This window comes from Tiliqua scincoides, chromosome 5, assembly GCF_035046505.1.
Source record: "Tiliqua scincoides isolate rTilSci1 chromosome 5, rTilSci1.hap2, whole genome shotgun sequence".
NCBI classification, from domain to species: domain Eukaryota; kingdom Metazoa; phylum Chordata; class Lepidosauria; order Squamata; family Scincidae; genus Tiliqua; species Tiliqua scincoides.
In genome coordinates, this window is record NC_089825.1 from 137,879,254 (window position 1) to 137,896,872 (window position 17,619).

Consider the following 17,619-nt stretch of genomic DNA (forward strand, 5'->3'; position numbering starts at 1 on the left):
GTTTGAATCTGTCTCTATGAAAATGTCAGCCCCAACCTTCATCATGTTATCTCAGTTAGACTTCATGGCATGTCCATTATTTTAGGAGGAGATCTCAGAAGCTTTCCAGTGCATGGGATGCCATTGCCCTCCACTGATTTTTTTTCTCTAAGGCAGCGTTTTGCCAATTGCGATTCGGGTACCCGAAAGTTATTCCAGAGAAAATAATGATTTATTTATTTTTCATGTTTTTATACTGCCCGTTTTCCATGGAGCTCAGGGTAGTGTATATGGTCCCTTCCCTCCTTTTGTCCTCACAACAACCCTATGACTTAAGCAAGGATCAGAGATGGTGACAGGCCCTAGGACACTCAGGAAGCCACATGGCTGAGCAGCAATTTGACCCTGGATCTTCCAGGTCTCCGTCCATCTCCAGAAACACTACACCACCCCTGCTCTTCACACCATCCTGACTCTCCACTATGATTTTTACCACTATGCAACACATTCTCCCTGTCACAAATGCCCAGTCCCCCTCAGCTGTGTGGAACAGAGGGATGTTGGAGTCTCTTATGCACAGCAAAGTATTCTGGATCATGCCCTAGAGTGCATGTTGAGTTCATTTGGAGCACTGGCTGGCCCTGCTTGGCTTCACCATTGCCCTTCATGAACTGAGAATGTGACCAAGACACATGGTTGCATCACTGTGTAATGACGACTGTACCGGGAGACTGATTTCTTTAAGAAAACTGTATCCTGCCATGCCAGTTAAAGCTCAAAGTGGCTCACAATAACTGAACACAGTACATAAATGCAATATAAATCGATTGATAATAGACTATAAAAACATTCAGATTTAAATTTCAGTACTCTGTCAATAAAATCCCATGATAGTCATTGGTCATTAATACAGATGGAGAGTCCATCATAAATACATTTCCCACCCTTGAAGCTACACCCGCCAAGAATTTGTATTAGAGAAGTAGACTAGCTTGCCAGGAAAAAGCTTCCCAACTCTCAGGCAGTCACCTTCTCCTAAACTAAGACACCCCCCATATGTTGTGTTTTCATCCTCAGGGTGGCACTTCAGCACCAGAGTTAAATCAGTATTGGCAAAGGTCAGCTATTTTAACCCCTGCTGATTGGGCATCTTTCCAACAGGACTTGTCTTTTATTTAGCAGCGGAGGAGCCTTTCCTCCCAGCCCTCCCAGTCTCCTCCCATCTTTTCCCTGTGGCTGTTTCCTCCTGTCTCTCTTGTGACTTTTTCAAGATGGTTAACCCCTCCTCATCAACAAACCATATTCTTTTGGCTGTTATGTAAACTCCACAAACAATTTTGTGGAGAAGTGGTGTATAAATATCCATAATCATAATAACAAATAATAATAATGGAGTGGGCTTTGTTCAGTTGGATATGTGTTACAGCCCACTCCTATGCATGTCTACTCAGAAGTAAGTCCCATTATGGTCAATGGGGCTTACTCCCAGGTCAATGTGCATAGAATTGCAGGCTTATAGCCCAATCTTATGCTTGTCTACTCAGAAGGAAGTCCCACTATAGTTAATGGGGTTAACTCCCAGGTAAGTGTGGATAGGATTGCAGCCTTAGTGCCCAATCCTATCCAACTTTCCAGCACTGATGCAGCAGCAGTGCAGCCCCAAGGTAAGGTGCAAACATTCCCTTACCTTGAGGAGGCTTCCATGACTGCCCCCCCCCTCCCACACACACACAGCAGAATGCAGTGCATGCCCCATTGCCTTGGCTGCATCAGTGCTAGAAAGTTGGATAGTTTTGGGCCCTTAATCTACTAGGGAGAAAAAAAAAAATAGACTTGTGTTGATTTCTGCATGGAATAAGTGGCCATCTAAACCAGGCATCTTTAATGGGTTTAATAGGGGGATGCTGTACCTTAACTTATTTCTGTTGCTTTGAGTCCAGGACACTGGACAGAACAGCAGCCGTGAACCAGACGAGTATCTCAGAAGTCACCCTGGTCGGGCTCACCAGCCATCGAAGGACACAGATTGCCCTTTTTGTGACCATCCTCATTGCCTACCTGATGACCATCTTGGGCAACCTAATGGTCATCTTGCTTGTCCAGCTGGACTCCCGCCTCCACACTCCAATGTATTTCTTCCTCAGCAACCTCTCAGGCCTGGAGATGTGTTTTGTCAGCAGCATCGTGCCCCAAATGTTGGCTCATCTGCAGTCTGGGACTGGAAGAATGTCTTCCAGTCACTGTATAGCTCAGATGTACCTTGCCGGTGCGCTTGGTTGCACTGAAGCAGTACTTCTGGGTGCCATGGCCTACGACCGCTATGTAGCCATCTGCCGTCCCCTGCTGTATGCTGTGGCCATGAGCAGGGGGCGCTGCTTGTTGCTAGCTGCTTTCTCGTGGGCCTGTGGTTTTCTCTTAACTGGGGTAGTTGCATGCAATATCGTGCGCCTTCCTTTGTGTGCCTCCAGTCGCATCAGCCACTTCTTCTGTAGCCTTCAGATGGTGTTGACACTTCTCTGTGGAGACATTCACCACATTGAGGTCTTCATCTTAGTGGGGGGTGTCATTATTCTGCTTGCACCACTCCTTGTCATCCTGACCTCTTACTGCCTCATTGTAATAGCTATAGTGCGCATGAGCGCAGGTGCAGGCCGGAGCAAGGCCTTCTCCACATGCAGCTCCCACCTGGTGGTGGTCACAATGTTTTATGGGTCCCTCATAACCCTTTACATGAGGCCTCGGTCAGGGACAGACACCAGCCATGACAAACATGTAGCTATCTTTTATGTATTGATCACCCCACTTCTCAACCCAGTCATCTACACACTGCGGAACAAGGATGTCCATGCTGCAGTAGCTAAGCTGCTCCGTAGAGGAGGTGCTGGACACAAGGACTGAATTCCAGTCAGCAAGGGAAGTGGAATCACTTGAGCTCAAACAGACACAAGTCTTGAGAAAATCTGGTGGCTCTTTCATCACACCTCCTGTAATAAACAGATACATAAGAACATAAGAACAGCTCCACTGGATCAGGCCGTAGGCCCATCTAGTCCAGCTTCCTGTATCTCACAGCAGCCCACCAAATGCCCCAGGGAGCACGCCAGATAACAAGAGACCTCATCCTGGTGTCCTCCCTTGCATCTGGCATTCTGACATAGCCCATTTCTAAAATCAGGAGCTTGCACATACACATCATGGCTTGTAACTCATAATGGATTTTTCCTCCAGAAATTTGTCCAATCCCCTTTTAAAGGCATCCAGGCCAGATGCCATCACCACATCCTGCGGCAAGGAGTTCCACAGACCGACCACACGCTGAGTAAAGAAATATTTTCTTTTGTCTGTCCTAACCCTCCCAACACTCAATTTTAGTGGATGTCCCCTGGTTCTGGTGTTATGTGAGAGTGTAAAGAGCATCTCTCTATCCACTTTATCCTTCCCATGCATCATTTTGTATGTCTCAATCATGTCCCCCCTCAGGCGTCTCTTTTCTAGGCTGACGAGGTCCAAACGCCGTAGCCTTTCCTCAAAAGGAAGGTGCCCCAGCCCAGTAATCATCTTAGTCGCTCTCTTTTGCACCTTTCCCATTTCCACTATGTCTTTTTTGAGATGTGACAACCAGAACTGGACACAATACTCCAGGTGTGGCCTTACCATAGATTTGTACAACAGCATTATAATATTAGCTGTTTTGTTCTCAATACCTTTTCTAATGAGGTCTGGCTCAGGCAGGAGTTCTGGCTCAGTTGGTTGAGCTGCCGCCTTGTATGCCTGAAGACCTGAGGCTGCCAGTTCGTGACAACCAGAAGTACCCGAGAACTGACGACACGCTGATATACTGATGAGCTGACCCTCGGTGGCAGAGAGGAGTTGCCATCAAGTGGAGCGTGGGAGGCGAAGGGCCAGAGAGAGGCCAGACCGGGAAGGAATCCAGCTCGAACGAGGAGTTCTATGAAAGTCTAGAACTATTCAATTGTAAAAATCCCTACGGGGGTTTAGAACAGCCTGCCTGTGTAAACCGCCTTGGATTAAAGTCTGAGGAGAAATCTGACAACCAAAGAAAAGCAGTATATAAATACCTGTATAAATAAATAAATAATGATCCCAAGCAAAGAATTGGCCTTCTTCACTGCCGCCGCACTTTGGGTCGACACTTTCATTGACCTGTCCACCACCACCCCAAGATCTCTTGTTACGTGAAAATCCCCTTTTCCCTTCCAAGTTGTGGTTTTATATCTGGTTATGTATTTTGGACTAAAATGCAGGCCTAAAACTTCTCTTACAGGCCACAAAAGAGTCAAATCATAAGCTCACTTATTTCTCATGTTGTTGGCAGCCTTCAGTCTCAAAAGACTATGTTATCAAGCTCCTTTCTCTAGGGACAAGCAAATGTCTCTATATTCTCCTAAATGTCCCCTAAAAATGTGTATTGTTTTAACCTAATCACTGTGCCTCCTGATCCATTCACTGTTATGCAAACCCATTAAACCTCAACACAGGTAATCAAGTCAAGTCAAGCTCATGGTAATCACATCCCCATCCCCCAGTCAAGGAATCTGGATGAGTAAATTGTTTTCTCAATCACTGTAAATAGTTGCTTATTGTTGTCTATTGTGTAGCTAGCAAGCCATTAAGCTACATCCTGACTCCAAAGTCCAGTAGCAACAGGAAGCAAGCTACCCCCCCTCCCCCAGAGTCAGCCTTTGCTCATAGCTGATTTCTGGACCCTTCCACTTTTACATACTCCACGTGTACCATTGCGTGTATATTGAGCATGCGCACAGCTCTGGAATACATCCGGTCATTCTATGTCAGCTTCCAGGTCAGCCAAGCCCCTTTTAAGAGAGAACTCCGCCACATGGCTCTCTCTCTGGCTGCCCCCTCCAAGGCAAAGGTCCTCCATAGAACTCTCCCCTCCCCTACTGTTCCCCGGGACAGGTAACTATCCTGTGTTTCTGAAACTCTTTCCCTTCTTCCCCATCTATTCCTCCCTTCTTCCCCCATCTTTAGTTAGCAAACTGGGTTTAGCAGATTAAGGGACCCCTAAAATCCTTCCCTACAACCTATCCATTTCTGATTCCTTCTCGGATGCACCAAATACATAGCACGTGCAACCACCATAAAAGCTAGGTACATTTTTCAAGTACTAGAACCAAGAAATGTATTATGTTTACCTTTGTGTGTTTTGTAATAAAAATATAATCTTTGATTGAACGTTATCTTTCTCTCAGTCTCCTCTTTAAGCTAAACAAGGGATTTTCTCTGCTTTACGCTGTTTTGTTATCCAGCCTGCGATCCTGAGGTTTCCAAAAGGGTAATATAATTCCCCTTAAAACATAACAGCCCTTTTTGGTAACACTCTCTCCTGATCTGTCACAGGCAGCTCAGAACCCATTAGCCTATATGTGAAGTTTTGATTTTTTACCCCAATGTTCATGACTTTACACTTACTTACATTGAAACGCACCTGCCATTTTGCTGCCCATTCTGCCAGTTTGGAGAGATCCTTCTGGAGCTCCTCACAATCACTTCTGGTCTTCACCACTCGGAAAAGTTGGTGTTGTCTGCAAACTCAGCCAAACATTTCTCCAAACGTTGTGGGTTCATGTTAGATAAACATTTCTCCAAACGTTGTGGATTCATGTTGCATTATATTCTTATCCAAAATGTCAGCTGGGAAATAGTAGACCAGTCTACTGGCCAAAGGAAACACATTTATTAATTCAATTTTTTCCCTGCTTCAAAGCCACTTAAGACTGCAATCCTATGTATACTTTCCTTGGAGTCAGCCTCTTTGAACATAATGGAACTTGTTCTCCAGAGAGCACTGTGCAATGAAGCAACTTAGCAGACCAACTTGTGTGATGGTGGCAAAAAATTCATATTATATCTGGCTGATCGTGGGCAGCTCTTGTCAGAGCCTACTTTGGTGGTGATGGCAGTGAATTAGGCTTATTTCTCTGTGACCCTTGCATCTGTGGGCAATTGTCCAGGTGACCTGTTCCAGGTTATTTAGGACTTACTCCATGTGGTTCATCAGGGGAGGCAGGAGGGTGACCTGGCTGCTCACTATGACTTAGTTGCTAAACACTTCACAGATAAAATTGCTTGCATCAGCTGGATTCCACACTGATGGTGTCAGTCAATGTTCTGTGGCAACAGAACATTATTTTGGATTCCATTCAGCTTGTATGACCTGAGGATGTGGACAGGATCATAAGAACATAAGAACAGCCCCACTGGATCAGGCCATAGGCCCATCTAGTCCAGCTTCCTGTATCTCACAGCAGCCCACCAAATGTCCCAGGGAGCACACCAGATAACAAGAGACCTGCAAGGCCTCCTGGGAATTGTAGTTAAGAACATAAGAACAGCCCCACCGGATCAGGCCATAGGCCCATCTAGTCCAGCTTCCTGTATCTCACAGCAGCCCACCAAATGTCCCAGGGAGCACACCAGATAACAAGAGACCTCATTCTTTTGTGTGACAACACATCCACCTGTCCCCTTGCCCATTCTTATTAGATCTGCCCTGGGGGGGGGGGGACTGGCTGAGGGGATAAGAAGGGTGATCTATTCATCTGTGATGGAGGGGGTGGGGCCAGCAGCACTGAAGCTGGCTGATTTGCCTCCTCTTGAAAATCCCTCCCTGAATTTCACCATGCAAGAAAATTACTCGCCAGTTTTGAACCTTTGGTTTCTGGAGAAGGTGATCAATCCAATGTTGGTGTCTCAGCTCCAGATCTCAGATGAGAATATTATCTGGATACCTTTCAGTCTGATTTCTATCCAGTTTTTCAGATGGAGTCGTCCTTGGTCACCATGCTGGATGACCTATGCCAGGGGCTTGAGGGAGAGAATTTGTCCTGATCCTGCTGGACCTTTCAGTGGCTTTTTAGTGGTGACCATGGTGTCCTTCTGGGGCAGTTGGCCATGTAGAGACTCGGTGGCATCGCTTTGGGGTTCTTCTTCTTCCAGCAGTTTCCAAAGTACAGCCTGGGACCACAGCAGGCTGCCACAAGATTTTATCTGGCCCGCAGCAACTTAAAATATTTTTTCCCCAACTACACGATTGGACAGGTAGCATGTGCAGTTCTGTCCACCGCACTCCTTTCCATTTGGCCGGATTGGTGTCAGCCTGACTAACCCTCATTTTCAGTCACCTGGGCCATGTGCTTTAAGACCCTCAGACCATAATTCAATTAATCTCCGTTCAAGCATGGCATTGTTTATTTGTAATTGTCCCATTTCTTTTTTGTTCTGAATCATATCATGCCAATCACAAAAAGATCCAAATAAAACTTATTCATTCATTTTTTGGGTGGGGGTGGGGGTTGCAAAAGTATATGAAGTGGTCATCATACTGAAAAATTAGGAGACCCCTATTCCTTACCAAGAAGTCCCAAAACGTTTTGATGGGGCACGGCTGTTGAGCACTCTGGTCTTTTGACATGTGATTGATAAAATCATCAGCCCGAGTACATGCAGGCTCAATCTTGGCCAATAGCATACTTGTGAATACAGTAATTTCAAAATACATAATGTGCATATGGGTAGCTGCACATATATGAAGGAATGGCTTCAATCAACCTCTCTCCCCCCCCCCCCCCGAGATAAATCGCTCTCTAGCTTTAAGAATAGGTTCCTGTTACGTGCTGCCTCTGACCTTAGCCTCTTGTTTTTTCTGCTACATATTTAACAACCATCATTTTGGTCCTTTTATTTATAATGATTAGCAGTCTTTTCTCATTATGTTTAATTTTTGTAATCATATCACTTGTATAAGAGACAATGGCTTGCCTTTAAACTGAATGCTGTTTCCTTTGGTATTTGATATCATTCCTTCTAGTTATATTGACTTTCCTCCATAATTACTTGCTTGCAACTGAATGTATAGGTCAATGAAGGTCCTGTGACCACCACTAAATGAGAGGTGCATGTGGGGAAGGCCTTATTCTGGACCACACCGTGATGAGCCCGTAAGAGATCATGATAGCTGACAGTGGGAGAAGTAATATATCAATACATGCCACAAAGATGGCGGACTCAATGTGGTTTTGACTCATCAAAACCATGTCGCAGTAGAAATAGTTGGTATGTTTGGGGTCACAGAATGGGAGATGCAGAAACCAGACAGTGACTATCTCTGTGACAAGGAAGGCTCCTTCCTAAATGACTGTAGCCAGCATCAAGCAGTGTTCCCTACTTATGCTTGTGGCATACACTAGAGGGCAGAAGAGGGCCACATACCGGTCACAAGCCATGGCGTCCAACAGCAGCCCTTCAATGCAACCCACAGAACATGTATCTGAGCCATATTGTGAGTGAAACAGATGTTCCCCCCCCCCCCAGACAGCAGATGAGCTAACGTCTGGGGCACAGTGCAGCTTACAAAACATGCCTCCAGCCCTGAGAGGTTGCTGATAAGGAATGCATTGGAGTGGGAGAGGCGGGCAGAGTTAAACTCGACTGACATGTTGTTGAGTGAATTGCTCACCATGATGATCAGGTAGGCAATGAAGATGACCACAAAGAGCAATCTGCATCCTTCTATGGCTGGTGGGTCCCATCAGGATGACCAGAGTGATGGTTGCGTGGTTCATCGTCCCTGTTCCGTCTTGTGTCGCGCAGAGAAAAAGCAACAGAGCGACGCTAACCCACAACTTCCCACCTGCCTTTGTAGGGCATGTTCACATGCACAGATATTCCACACTGAAATCAAGCTGGTTAATTTTTTCCCCCATTTTCAACTACCCTGAAGAAAAAGCTTTCTTTTATAGATGCATCTATTTCTTTTATAAATCTTCACCCCTCTTCTCCTTGTCTATATTTTACACACATGGTTACAGGTAGTTCAAACTGTTCATCCCAAATTTGAGGGAGCTGGAGACGTGTGTGTCCATGCTCTGCCTCCAGATTTTGTGTGGCCAGTTTGACAGCATCATCCAAACCAGTCCTATGTGGTGGTTTTGGTGGTCCGTAAGTGACTTTGCTGAAAACCAGGGTTGGATCTGGGGTAGAAAGAGTTTATTTTAACACAGCAGTTCCCAGGGGATCATGTCCTGATATGTATGTGGTGGTTCGCAATGAGATGCTCTCTGTCACATCGCAAAGCACACTAGGAAACTCCAGAAGCTACTTCTGGGTTACCCCAGGCCCACAGCCCAGAATGCCCTGCAGAAGTGACTGGAAGCAACGTCTGGCTTGCATTTATTTATTTATACAGGTATTTATATACCTCCTTTCTTTGGTCGACTGATTTCTCCTCAGATTTTAATCCAAGGTGGTTTACATAGGCAGGCTGTTCTAAACCCCCGTAGGGATTTTTACAATTGAATAGTTCTAGACTTTCATAGAACTCCTCATTCGAGCTGGATTCCTTCACGGTCTGGCCTCTCTCTGGCCCTTCGCCTCCCACGCTCCACTTGACGGCAACTCCTCTCTGCCATCCTCTACCATGTGGGTCAGCTCATCAGTATACCAGCATGTCGTCAGTTCACTTCTGTGATCTTTGGTTTGCTTCCACAGGGCCCATGGAAACCAGTGGAGTGTATCACGGGCCTGGCACGACCCGAGTTACGTCAAAAGTAACTTGAAAAAATTGTGCCTACATTCAAAAATCTAGCTCAATTTCAAATGGGATTTCTGCCCAGTTTGGCACCCTGCTTCAGGGACAGAGGCCTGCTTTTGTTTAGACTGTACTTCTCCTACCTCTAATTTTGCTGATTTCAACCCAAAACGTTTGGTGAGAGACTTTGCCAAAACTTTTCTGGAAGCCCAAGCATACAATGTACAACAAAACAATGATGATGTGTACAATACAAGTTAGCAGTGTCATTTGCCAGAGCTTTTTTCTAGTCATTGGAGCAATGACTTCCATTTTCTGAAGGAAGCCTTTTTGCTTTTTATAGCTTCCTTGTCTCAGCTTGCGAGCCAGACTGATGTCCTCTGAGCTGCGAGTGTCATAAGAACATAAGAACAGCCCCACTGGATCAGGCCATAGGCCCATCTAGTCCAGCTTCCTGTATCTCACAGCGGCCCACCAAATGCCGCAGGGAGCAAACCAGATAACAAGAGACCTCATCCTGCTGCCCTCCCTTGCATCTGGCATTTTGACATAACCCATTTCTAAAATCCTTTCTCCTTAATGATACCATTCTAGTTGAGCTTCAACATTCTAGTTGAGCTTCTGTAATTGTGGTTTTGAATAGCTTCAGTCTTGATTTGACCCTCTCAACTTTCCCTTTCAGCTTCCTCTTTACAAGGGCCCTCATTTTGGAGAAGTCCCCTCTTTGGAAATCAGATGGGTCTGTGTTAGACTTCCTCAGAAACTTTCCAGTTGAACTGGATATTACTACAGTTGCCATTTCCTACAGGGTCAACCAGACGTACGGCTTGTAGTATATCCTGAGTGTATATTGGATCAAATCTAGGGCCACCTCCCTTCTGGTCAGTTCCAACTGTTCTAGGGTACAAACAGAGCTAGAAATGTTCTCTCTTTGTCATGGCTTGGAAATGAACTTGCTCAAGTCACCCACTTGTCATGAACAGGTTAAATCTAGGCCCAAGTCTGAACCAATTCAAGAATTTCAGCCTCTCTGCAGCTGGTGGGAAAAGAAGCAATTAGTTGGAGAAAGGAATTCATTATCTGTTCTTCAGTGGTCAGGGAGACCAAGTAGCCAACCAGCTTCTTGCTGGTGAGAACACGCTTATCAAGGAAGATTTTCTTCAACTTGAGTAATTTTAGTTGGGAGCAACCACCATTAAGAGCCAGCCTCTTCTAGAACAGTGGTTCTCAAACTGTTTAGCATAGGGACCCACTTTTTAGATTGACAATCTGTTGGGACCCACCGGAAGTGATGTCATGACCGGAAATGCCATCATTGAGCAGGAAAATTTTTAACACCACCATATGATAAAATCAAACCAAATCAATTAAGTAAGTAAATTAAAAGTTTACAGTAAACATATGTTTAAAAAGGAGAACCTCCCCAAACATGTTTGCTTGTTCCCCAAACATCCCAAAGGCTGCAGTCCCATCCACGCTTATCTGGGAGTAAGCCCCACTGACTATCATTGTTAAAAGCATATACAGTAGCCTGTATATGCTTTTATACAGTAGCCTGTATAAAAGCATATAGAGTAGCCTGTTAAAAGTACTGATCTGTCACTTTTCCCCAAATGCAGTCACATACCAGGGTAGCATCAAGTCTAATCAAAAGTAAAATACAAATTGAAATGAATAGAAATTGTCTCGCGACCCACCTTCGGCCCCGACCCACAGTTCTCTGTTCTAGAAGTTTCGGACCACCTTGTCACCTGGTTGGCTAGTATAAGTGTAATTAACACAAGGGGATAAAAGAGACCTTCAAGGGGGTCTCATTAATCTCCTCATGGGAGTGTGTGTGCTTCCCTTGGGCAGTAGGTCTTGGGCAATGCCCTACCTGCTGCTTGTGGCTTGGGCTCTTTGTCCATCATGAGTGCCTGGCCCAACAGGTAGCCTGGGAGCCATTTGTTTTCCACTGGTCAGAGGACCCAAATGAGAGATAGGTATATAGTCAAGTATAGTCAGAAAGCTAGTTTTATTATTTCAAACTGATGTATTTCTGGAAGTCTTTATCTCTTGCGAATACTGCCTCGATTTATGTGTGTGTGACCTTAGCTTCCTTTAATAAACCAAAATATATTTCACAGGCCTGAGTGGTCTTGAGTACTAGGAATGAGAGTCAGATGTCCAGCCTAGCTGCTTGATCGAGCTACCAGAGTAGTTAGTCCAGAACCTTGAGGTCTGGGTCCCTAAGTAGGAAGGAGCCCAGGACCTGCAAGGGCTGGTGTAAGCCTGCAGGGCCTCAGAATTCCTGAGCTGAGGCACTGGTGTGTAATCAGGGTGAGGCCAATCCTGCCGAGATTCGGTACTCCATATTTTGGATTAATTGGCTAAGAACTGTGCCTTGCTGTCTCAAAGTATGTTGTGCCCCTTTGAGATTGCAAGGAACAGAAGAACCGTAATTAAGAACAGTAGGCTTGACACTTAAGCTGAGTGTCAGATCCCTCAAGTGCCTGGCCTACATAAGAACCTATGGGCGCAATCCTAACCCCTTATGTCAGTGCTCTCCAGCACTGGCATAGCGGTGCCAATGGGACAAGTGCTGCATCCTGTAGTTGGGTGTCACTCACATAGGCCTCCTCAAAGTAAGGGAATGTTTGTTCCCTTACTTCAGAGCTGAGCTGCATTGCCCTTATGTCAGTGCTGGAAAGCACTGCCATAAGGGGTTAGGATTGCAGCCTATATTGGGCACAGATACGTCTGGGCTACTAAGAGTTGGGATAGCAGCGCAAGGGTAAGAAAACAAAGTGAGAACCGAATGCCAGAGGTAAGGGCCTGATCCTTACTTTCCACACCACTGTGTCAACACATTCCCCTTTGGATGTCACCCTAATTCTTTTCTCCAAGTCCAGGTCACTGTTAGCATTTTGTTCCAAAGGACAACAGCATGCCCCTAGTCCTAAATTATTACTTAGATCTGGTATTCCCATCAACAATAATTCTCTGAAGGAGTCGGTCTTCCTAGGTTTTCTGATTTGTTGGACTTTATATCCTCTTCGACGTACAGAGCTACACCAATCCGAATAGGCCCTTCCCTGTTGTTGGGTTGTTGTTTTTTTTCCTACTGATTTAGTATCCTGGAACAACCATTGGTTTTCTCTGTTTCACCAGGCTACCATTGTGACCACTGTGTCAATGATCTCCTTTGCAGTCAAGCTCTCTAGAACATTTATACTCTCACTCCTTAGGAATGATTTTGCTTGAACTGGATGCTACGCACTCTTGTTTACTTTCCTTCAAGGGTCAGTTTAAAAGCTGCTCTGCCATCTTTTTGGTGTTAAGCAACAGCAGTTTGGTTCAATTTTGGTTCAAGTGGATCCCGTTCCTATCGTGAAGGCTCACTTGTCCCAAATTGTTCTCCAGTGCTGAACAAAAGCAAACCTGTCCTTCTGACACCACCATCTCATTCCTGCATGAAGACCCTTCAGGTTCCTCTGTGCAGTGGGCTCCCTGCATGGAACAGGCAGCATCCCCCTAGCTTCCCCTGGCACCCAGCTCAGGGGTGTTGGCTTGACTCCAGCCACTCACTGGGCCCACACTTTCCTCTGGTTATTATTATTCCCATTATTCCTCTGGTTTCTCATGGCAACAGGGGTTGGGACTGGTTTTGTGGTGTTTGGGTGTCTTGCGACTCCCTCCTTGCCATTGAGTGCATATTGACTCCTTGCACATCTGACCTCCTTCACCAGACCACCGTCCTGTGATTGGCAGGTAGGGTTGGTGACATCATGGATGCTGACCAAGTCACCAGGAAGGCTGCAGCTCCATGGAGTTGTTTGGGTCCTTGTTCCTCCTTGCCCTTTGCGCCAAACAAGTTTAGGATATGGCATATGTTACTTGGATACTCTGCTGGTGTATCAGGCTGGTATGACACTACTTGCACCATTACATTTGCTTGCAACCAGTTTCGTAATAGACACGTGTGACTGTCTTATAGACATTACCAGGCACAGTACATGCACGCTCGTAGTTTTCATTGTTATACTCCTTTGTGAATCAAGGCTACTAGGGGTTAATGTACTATCGGCAGAGTTGGCAAAGGAGCCAGTGGGAGGGTTTTGGAGAATGAAGGGGATCACATGACATCTCTCATTTCCTCCCTCTCATTGAAATTACAAGGAAGGTGTCTTCTAGCCGAAGGGAGAGGGAACCAGGCCAGTGTGGATAGATTGGGAGCCAGAATTCTGAAGTTTTGTGAGCTCCATCCAAGCACAGTTTGGTGAGTTGTACATGAAGTACGAGATACCTCCAGTTCATGGCAATCGAAGGAGAGGGGAGGGAGGACTGATGAACCAGGAAGAAGGGGGAAAAAAGATTCTTAATTCACCTGTTCACTTCCCTAGCCCCTGCATCCAGTCCAATATGGACATCAGCCAGTATTTACTACGGATTGGGTACCAGGGCCGAGCCCTACCTTCTCTGGAGAGCTTGCGTAACCTGCACAGATGCCACCTCCTCTCTGTGCCCTTTGAAAGTCTCAGCATCCACTGCAAGGAACCCATCACCCTTGCGTTGCCCATCCTCTATGACAAGATCGTCCAGCACCACCGGGGTGGCTTCTGTTATGAGCTGAATGGTCTTTTCCTGTGGTTACTGCAGGCATTAGGATTTGATGCTAAAGCAGTGGCTGGACGTGTCCGGAACCGCTTCACTGGGCGCTATGGACCTCCACTGGACCACATGGTGATTCTGGTCCAGCTGGATGGGCGCCAGTTCCTCTGCGATGTTGGCTTTGGTGAAGGCTTCTTGGAGCCACTAGAACTGAGACCACAAATGGAGCAAGTCCAAAAAAATGGTATTTTTTGGTTGGACCTGAATGAGGCAATTTGGGTGTTGGAGCGTCGAAACATTTCTGGAAGAGAGGGAAGGCCCCTATATAAATTCACTCTAGAGGAGAAGAAATTGGATGATTTTACCAGCATGTGCATCTATCACCAAACATCACCCAGCTCCATCTTCACCTGCAAGTCTTTCTGCTCCCTCGCCACGGAAGATGGGGGGCGACTCACCTACATAGGCTGGCGTCTCATCTCCACTGTTAGGGAAGAGCGCATGGAGACCGTTCTGCAGGACTCGGAAATCCCAAAAGTGCTCCGCGAGAAATTCGGAACCAAGTTGAGTGGGGACTTCAAGCCAAAGGACACAGAGATTCTACCACCTCCAGAGGATGATTAAGTGGTGGAGCAGGCTTCCCAATTTAGATAAGAGCCAAAATCCTACCTCTCTGTGTTCACCTCTCTGTGTGCAGATCTTAGTCACCATTATGATTAATAAATACATACAGACGTCAAAATAAAAGGCACATTTTATTACACATGTGATTACGACACATATATTTGTGGCAGGATGACCTGACATCCTCTTTTTCCAGGACATGTCCTCTTTTTTAGCCTAATGTCCTGGAAAAGAAACTTAAATGTCCTCCTTTTCCCTGTGAGTGTTCCCCGGCAGGCAGCGCATACCCTTTTGGAATCAATAAATTATATATAATAAATTATATGCAGTATAGTTTAAATTTTAAAATAAGTAAATATTCATTTAATTATTTTTAATTAATATTAATACAATAAAATTATACACTGTAATATAAAAAAATTAATAATAAGTGTGAAATTAACCACATGAAATCAATATACAAGTGTTTTCAGCTATTATTTTTGTCCTGTCCTACATTTTTCTTGGATGTCCTACATTTTGGGGTGCCTTCTCTTCTTTTGTGGTTATGACACCTGGTGACTCTGATTTGTGGTGACCTCCCAGGTAGTTCTGAGAAAGTTCTGGACTTACCTACATGAACCTGTGCTTCTCCCCACTCCCCATCAACCACACATACAGCAGGCCCTATCGTACGTGCATGGTAAGTTCTAGACGCCGACAACACTGTGAGGAAGACCAAGCCTTCCACCCAGCTATGAGTCTGTTCAAAGAGCAGGAGGCTGCTTGATAAAGGACTAGGCAGTTCCGTTTAATCAACAGGAAGGAAAACTGTTTATTATAAGCAGTGGCATAGCTAGAGGGGGCTCAATGCATTAAGTTTTAGCACTTTGCACACTGCGATGAGGCTTGCTGCAAAACTTAGTGCTTTGTACCCCTTCTAGCTATGCCACTGATTGGGAGTAAGACTGGGACAAAGGAAAAGACAGACAGTTAAACTTTGTACTTGGAGATCAAGAGGCGAAGTTCAGAATAAAGTAGCTACCATTCCCAGTCTGCTAGAGGCAACTCTCAGCAATTTAGGGCACAATCCCTAAGGGGAATGCAACTCCCAGGTAAAGGAACAAACATTGCCTAACCTTGAGGAGACCTCCGTGACTGCCCCCCAACTGCAGGATGCAGCACATGCCCCACTGGCACAGCTATGCCAGTGCTGGAAATTGGGTTAGGGTTGCGCTTTTAGCCTCATGGAGCAGCCTTTTTCCCTTGATCAGAGTGAAAAGGACAGTTTAGGAATTAACCCTGTCCATGCTGCACAGCCCTGGCATCCCTCTGGCAGGCATCTCATGCCTTACTTCAGCTGGTCGGCTCTCTTTTATCCCATTTAGGGAAGCGTAGTTCCCCTCCCCAAGATCTGATAAGCTTTTGTGAATTAATTAACCTTCAGTGTCCCTGCTTCCAAGTCAAGTGAGTGAACTGGCCCAATGTCCAGATGAAGGCTGTACCCAGCAAGGGTTCCGAAAGGCTTTGGTCAAGGCTGATTACGGGGCTGGGGCACCTTCCTTATGAGGAAAGGCTACGGCGTTTGGGCCTCTTCAGCCTAGAAAAGAGACGCTTGAGGGGGGACATGATTGAGACATACAAAATTATGCAGGGGATGGACAGAGTGGATAGGGAGATGCTCTTTACACTCTCACATAATACCAGAACCAGGGGACATCCACTAAAATTGAGTGTTGGGCGGGTTAGGACAGACAAAAGAAAATATTTCTTTACTCAGCGCGTGGTCGGTCTGTGGAACTCCTTGCCACAGGATGTGGTGCTGGCGTCTAGCCTAGACGCCTTTAAAAGGGGATTGGACGAGTTTCTGGAGGAAAAATCCATTATGGGGTACAAGCCATGATGTGTATGCGCAACCTCCTGATTTTAGGAATGGGTTAAGTCAGAATGCCAGATGTAGGGGAGAGCACCAGGATGAGGTCTCTTGTTATCTGGTGTGCTCCCTGGGGCATTTGGTGGGCCGCTGTGAGATACAGGAAGCTGGACTAGATGGGCCTATGGCCTGATCCAGTGGGGCTGTTCTTATGTTCTTATGTTCTTATGTTCTTATGTTCTTATGCTGTTGTTTCCTGGGGGAAGCCAGACAGGCTGATTCTTGGATCAACCTCAGTGCACAGGAAGCACAATCATTGGGGACAGGAGAGGGGGCAAGAGAGGCATGCTTGTTCATGGTGGTAGGCAACAATTTATCCAAGACAAGCAATAATAAAATGACAGCCCCAATCCTATTAAAAGTGTTCCCCTGGCAGAATGCGTGTTCTGCCATTGGAGGCAGCATGACCCAGGTAGAAGTGCCTGGATCCTGGTGCATGAGCCACAATGTCATCACACTCACCAATGCTGCTGGGGAGTGCAACAAGGTCACCAGTGCAGTTGCTGGCAGCCAGACCAGCTCACCAATTCGCAGTGCAATCCTATACAGAAGCCACAGAATCCTAAACAGAAGTTGATTCAGAAGCCACTTCCATTGTATTGAATGGGGCTTACTCCCAAGTAAATGTTTTGAGGTTGCAACACTAGTCAACCACTGATCAGACAATTCCTTCATCATTCAGGCCAGTTTTTGGGCAGGAGGTCTGGTCAAGAGGGTAGAGCCTCAGTTAACATCAGAAGGTCGCCAGTTCAAGGACACCGGCCGCTCCCTGAATGGCTGAGAATGGTGAGACCTTGAAGCAGCTGACAAGCCCAGCTGAGTGATTCCACCTGCTCTTGGTGTGAGCAAGAAGCGTCTTGGCTGCCTCCATGTGAGAGATGGAGCTGCTTGTCAACCTGCGTGGGAGAACTGGAGGCCAGAAGTGAGACCAAACCAGGAAGATCCA

General features: G+C 46.0%; 2 protein-coding genes across 2 annotated transcripts; both read left to right on the top strand.

The window, feature by feature from the left end:
• Positions 1 to 1,803: 1,803 nt before the first annotated feature.
• LOC136651603 (olfactory receptor 2D2-like) lies at positions 1,804 to 5,131 on the top strand. The gene has a single exon (XM_066628163.1). It carries the CDS (start codon positions 1,864 to 1,866, stop codon positions 2,875 to 2,877), a length of 1,014 nt encoding a protein of 337 aa, XP_066484260.1. The 5' UTR covers positions 1,804 to 1,863; the 3' UTR covers positions 2,878 to 5,131.
• Positions 5,132 to 13,699: 8,568 nt separating this feature from the next.
• On the top strand, positions 13,700 to 16,315 carry LOC136651972 (arylamine N-acetyltransferase, pineal gland isozyme NAT-10-like). Its single transcript, XM_066628755.1, has 2 exons — positions 13,700 to 13,805; positions 13,930 to 16,315. Exon 2 carries the CDS (start codon positions 13,949 to 13,951, stop codon positions 14,759 to 14,761), a length of 813 nt encoding a protein of 270 aa, XP_066484852.1. The 5' UTR covers positions 13,700 to 13,805; positions 13,930 to 13,948; the 3' UTR covers positions 14,762 to 16,315.
• The last annotated feature ends 1,304 nt before the right edge of the window (positions 16,316 to 17,619 follow it).

Excerpts from the sequence above, each read along its gene's own strand:
- LOC136651603 (XM_066628163.1), top strand. The coding sequence starts at position 1,864 with ATGGGTTTAATAGGGGGATGCTGTACCTTAACTTATTTCTGTTGCTTT.
- LOC136651972 (XM_066628755.1), top strand. The coding sequence starts at position 13,949 with ATGGACATCAGCCAGTATTTACTACGGATTGGGTACCAGGGCCGAGCC.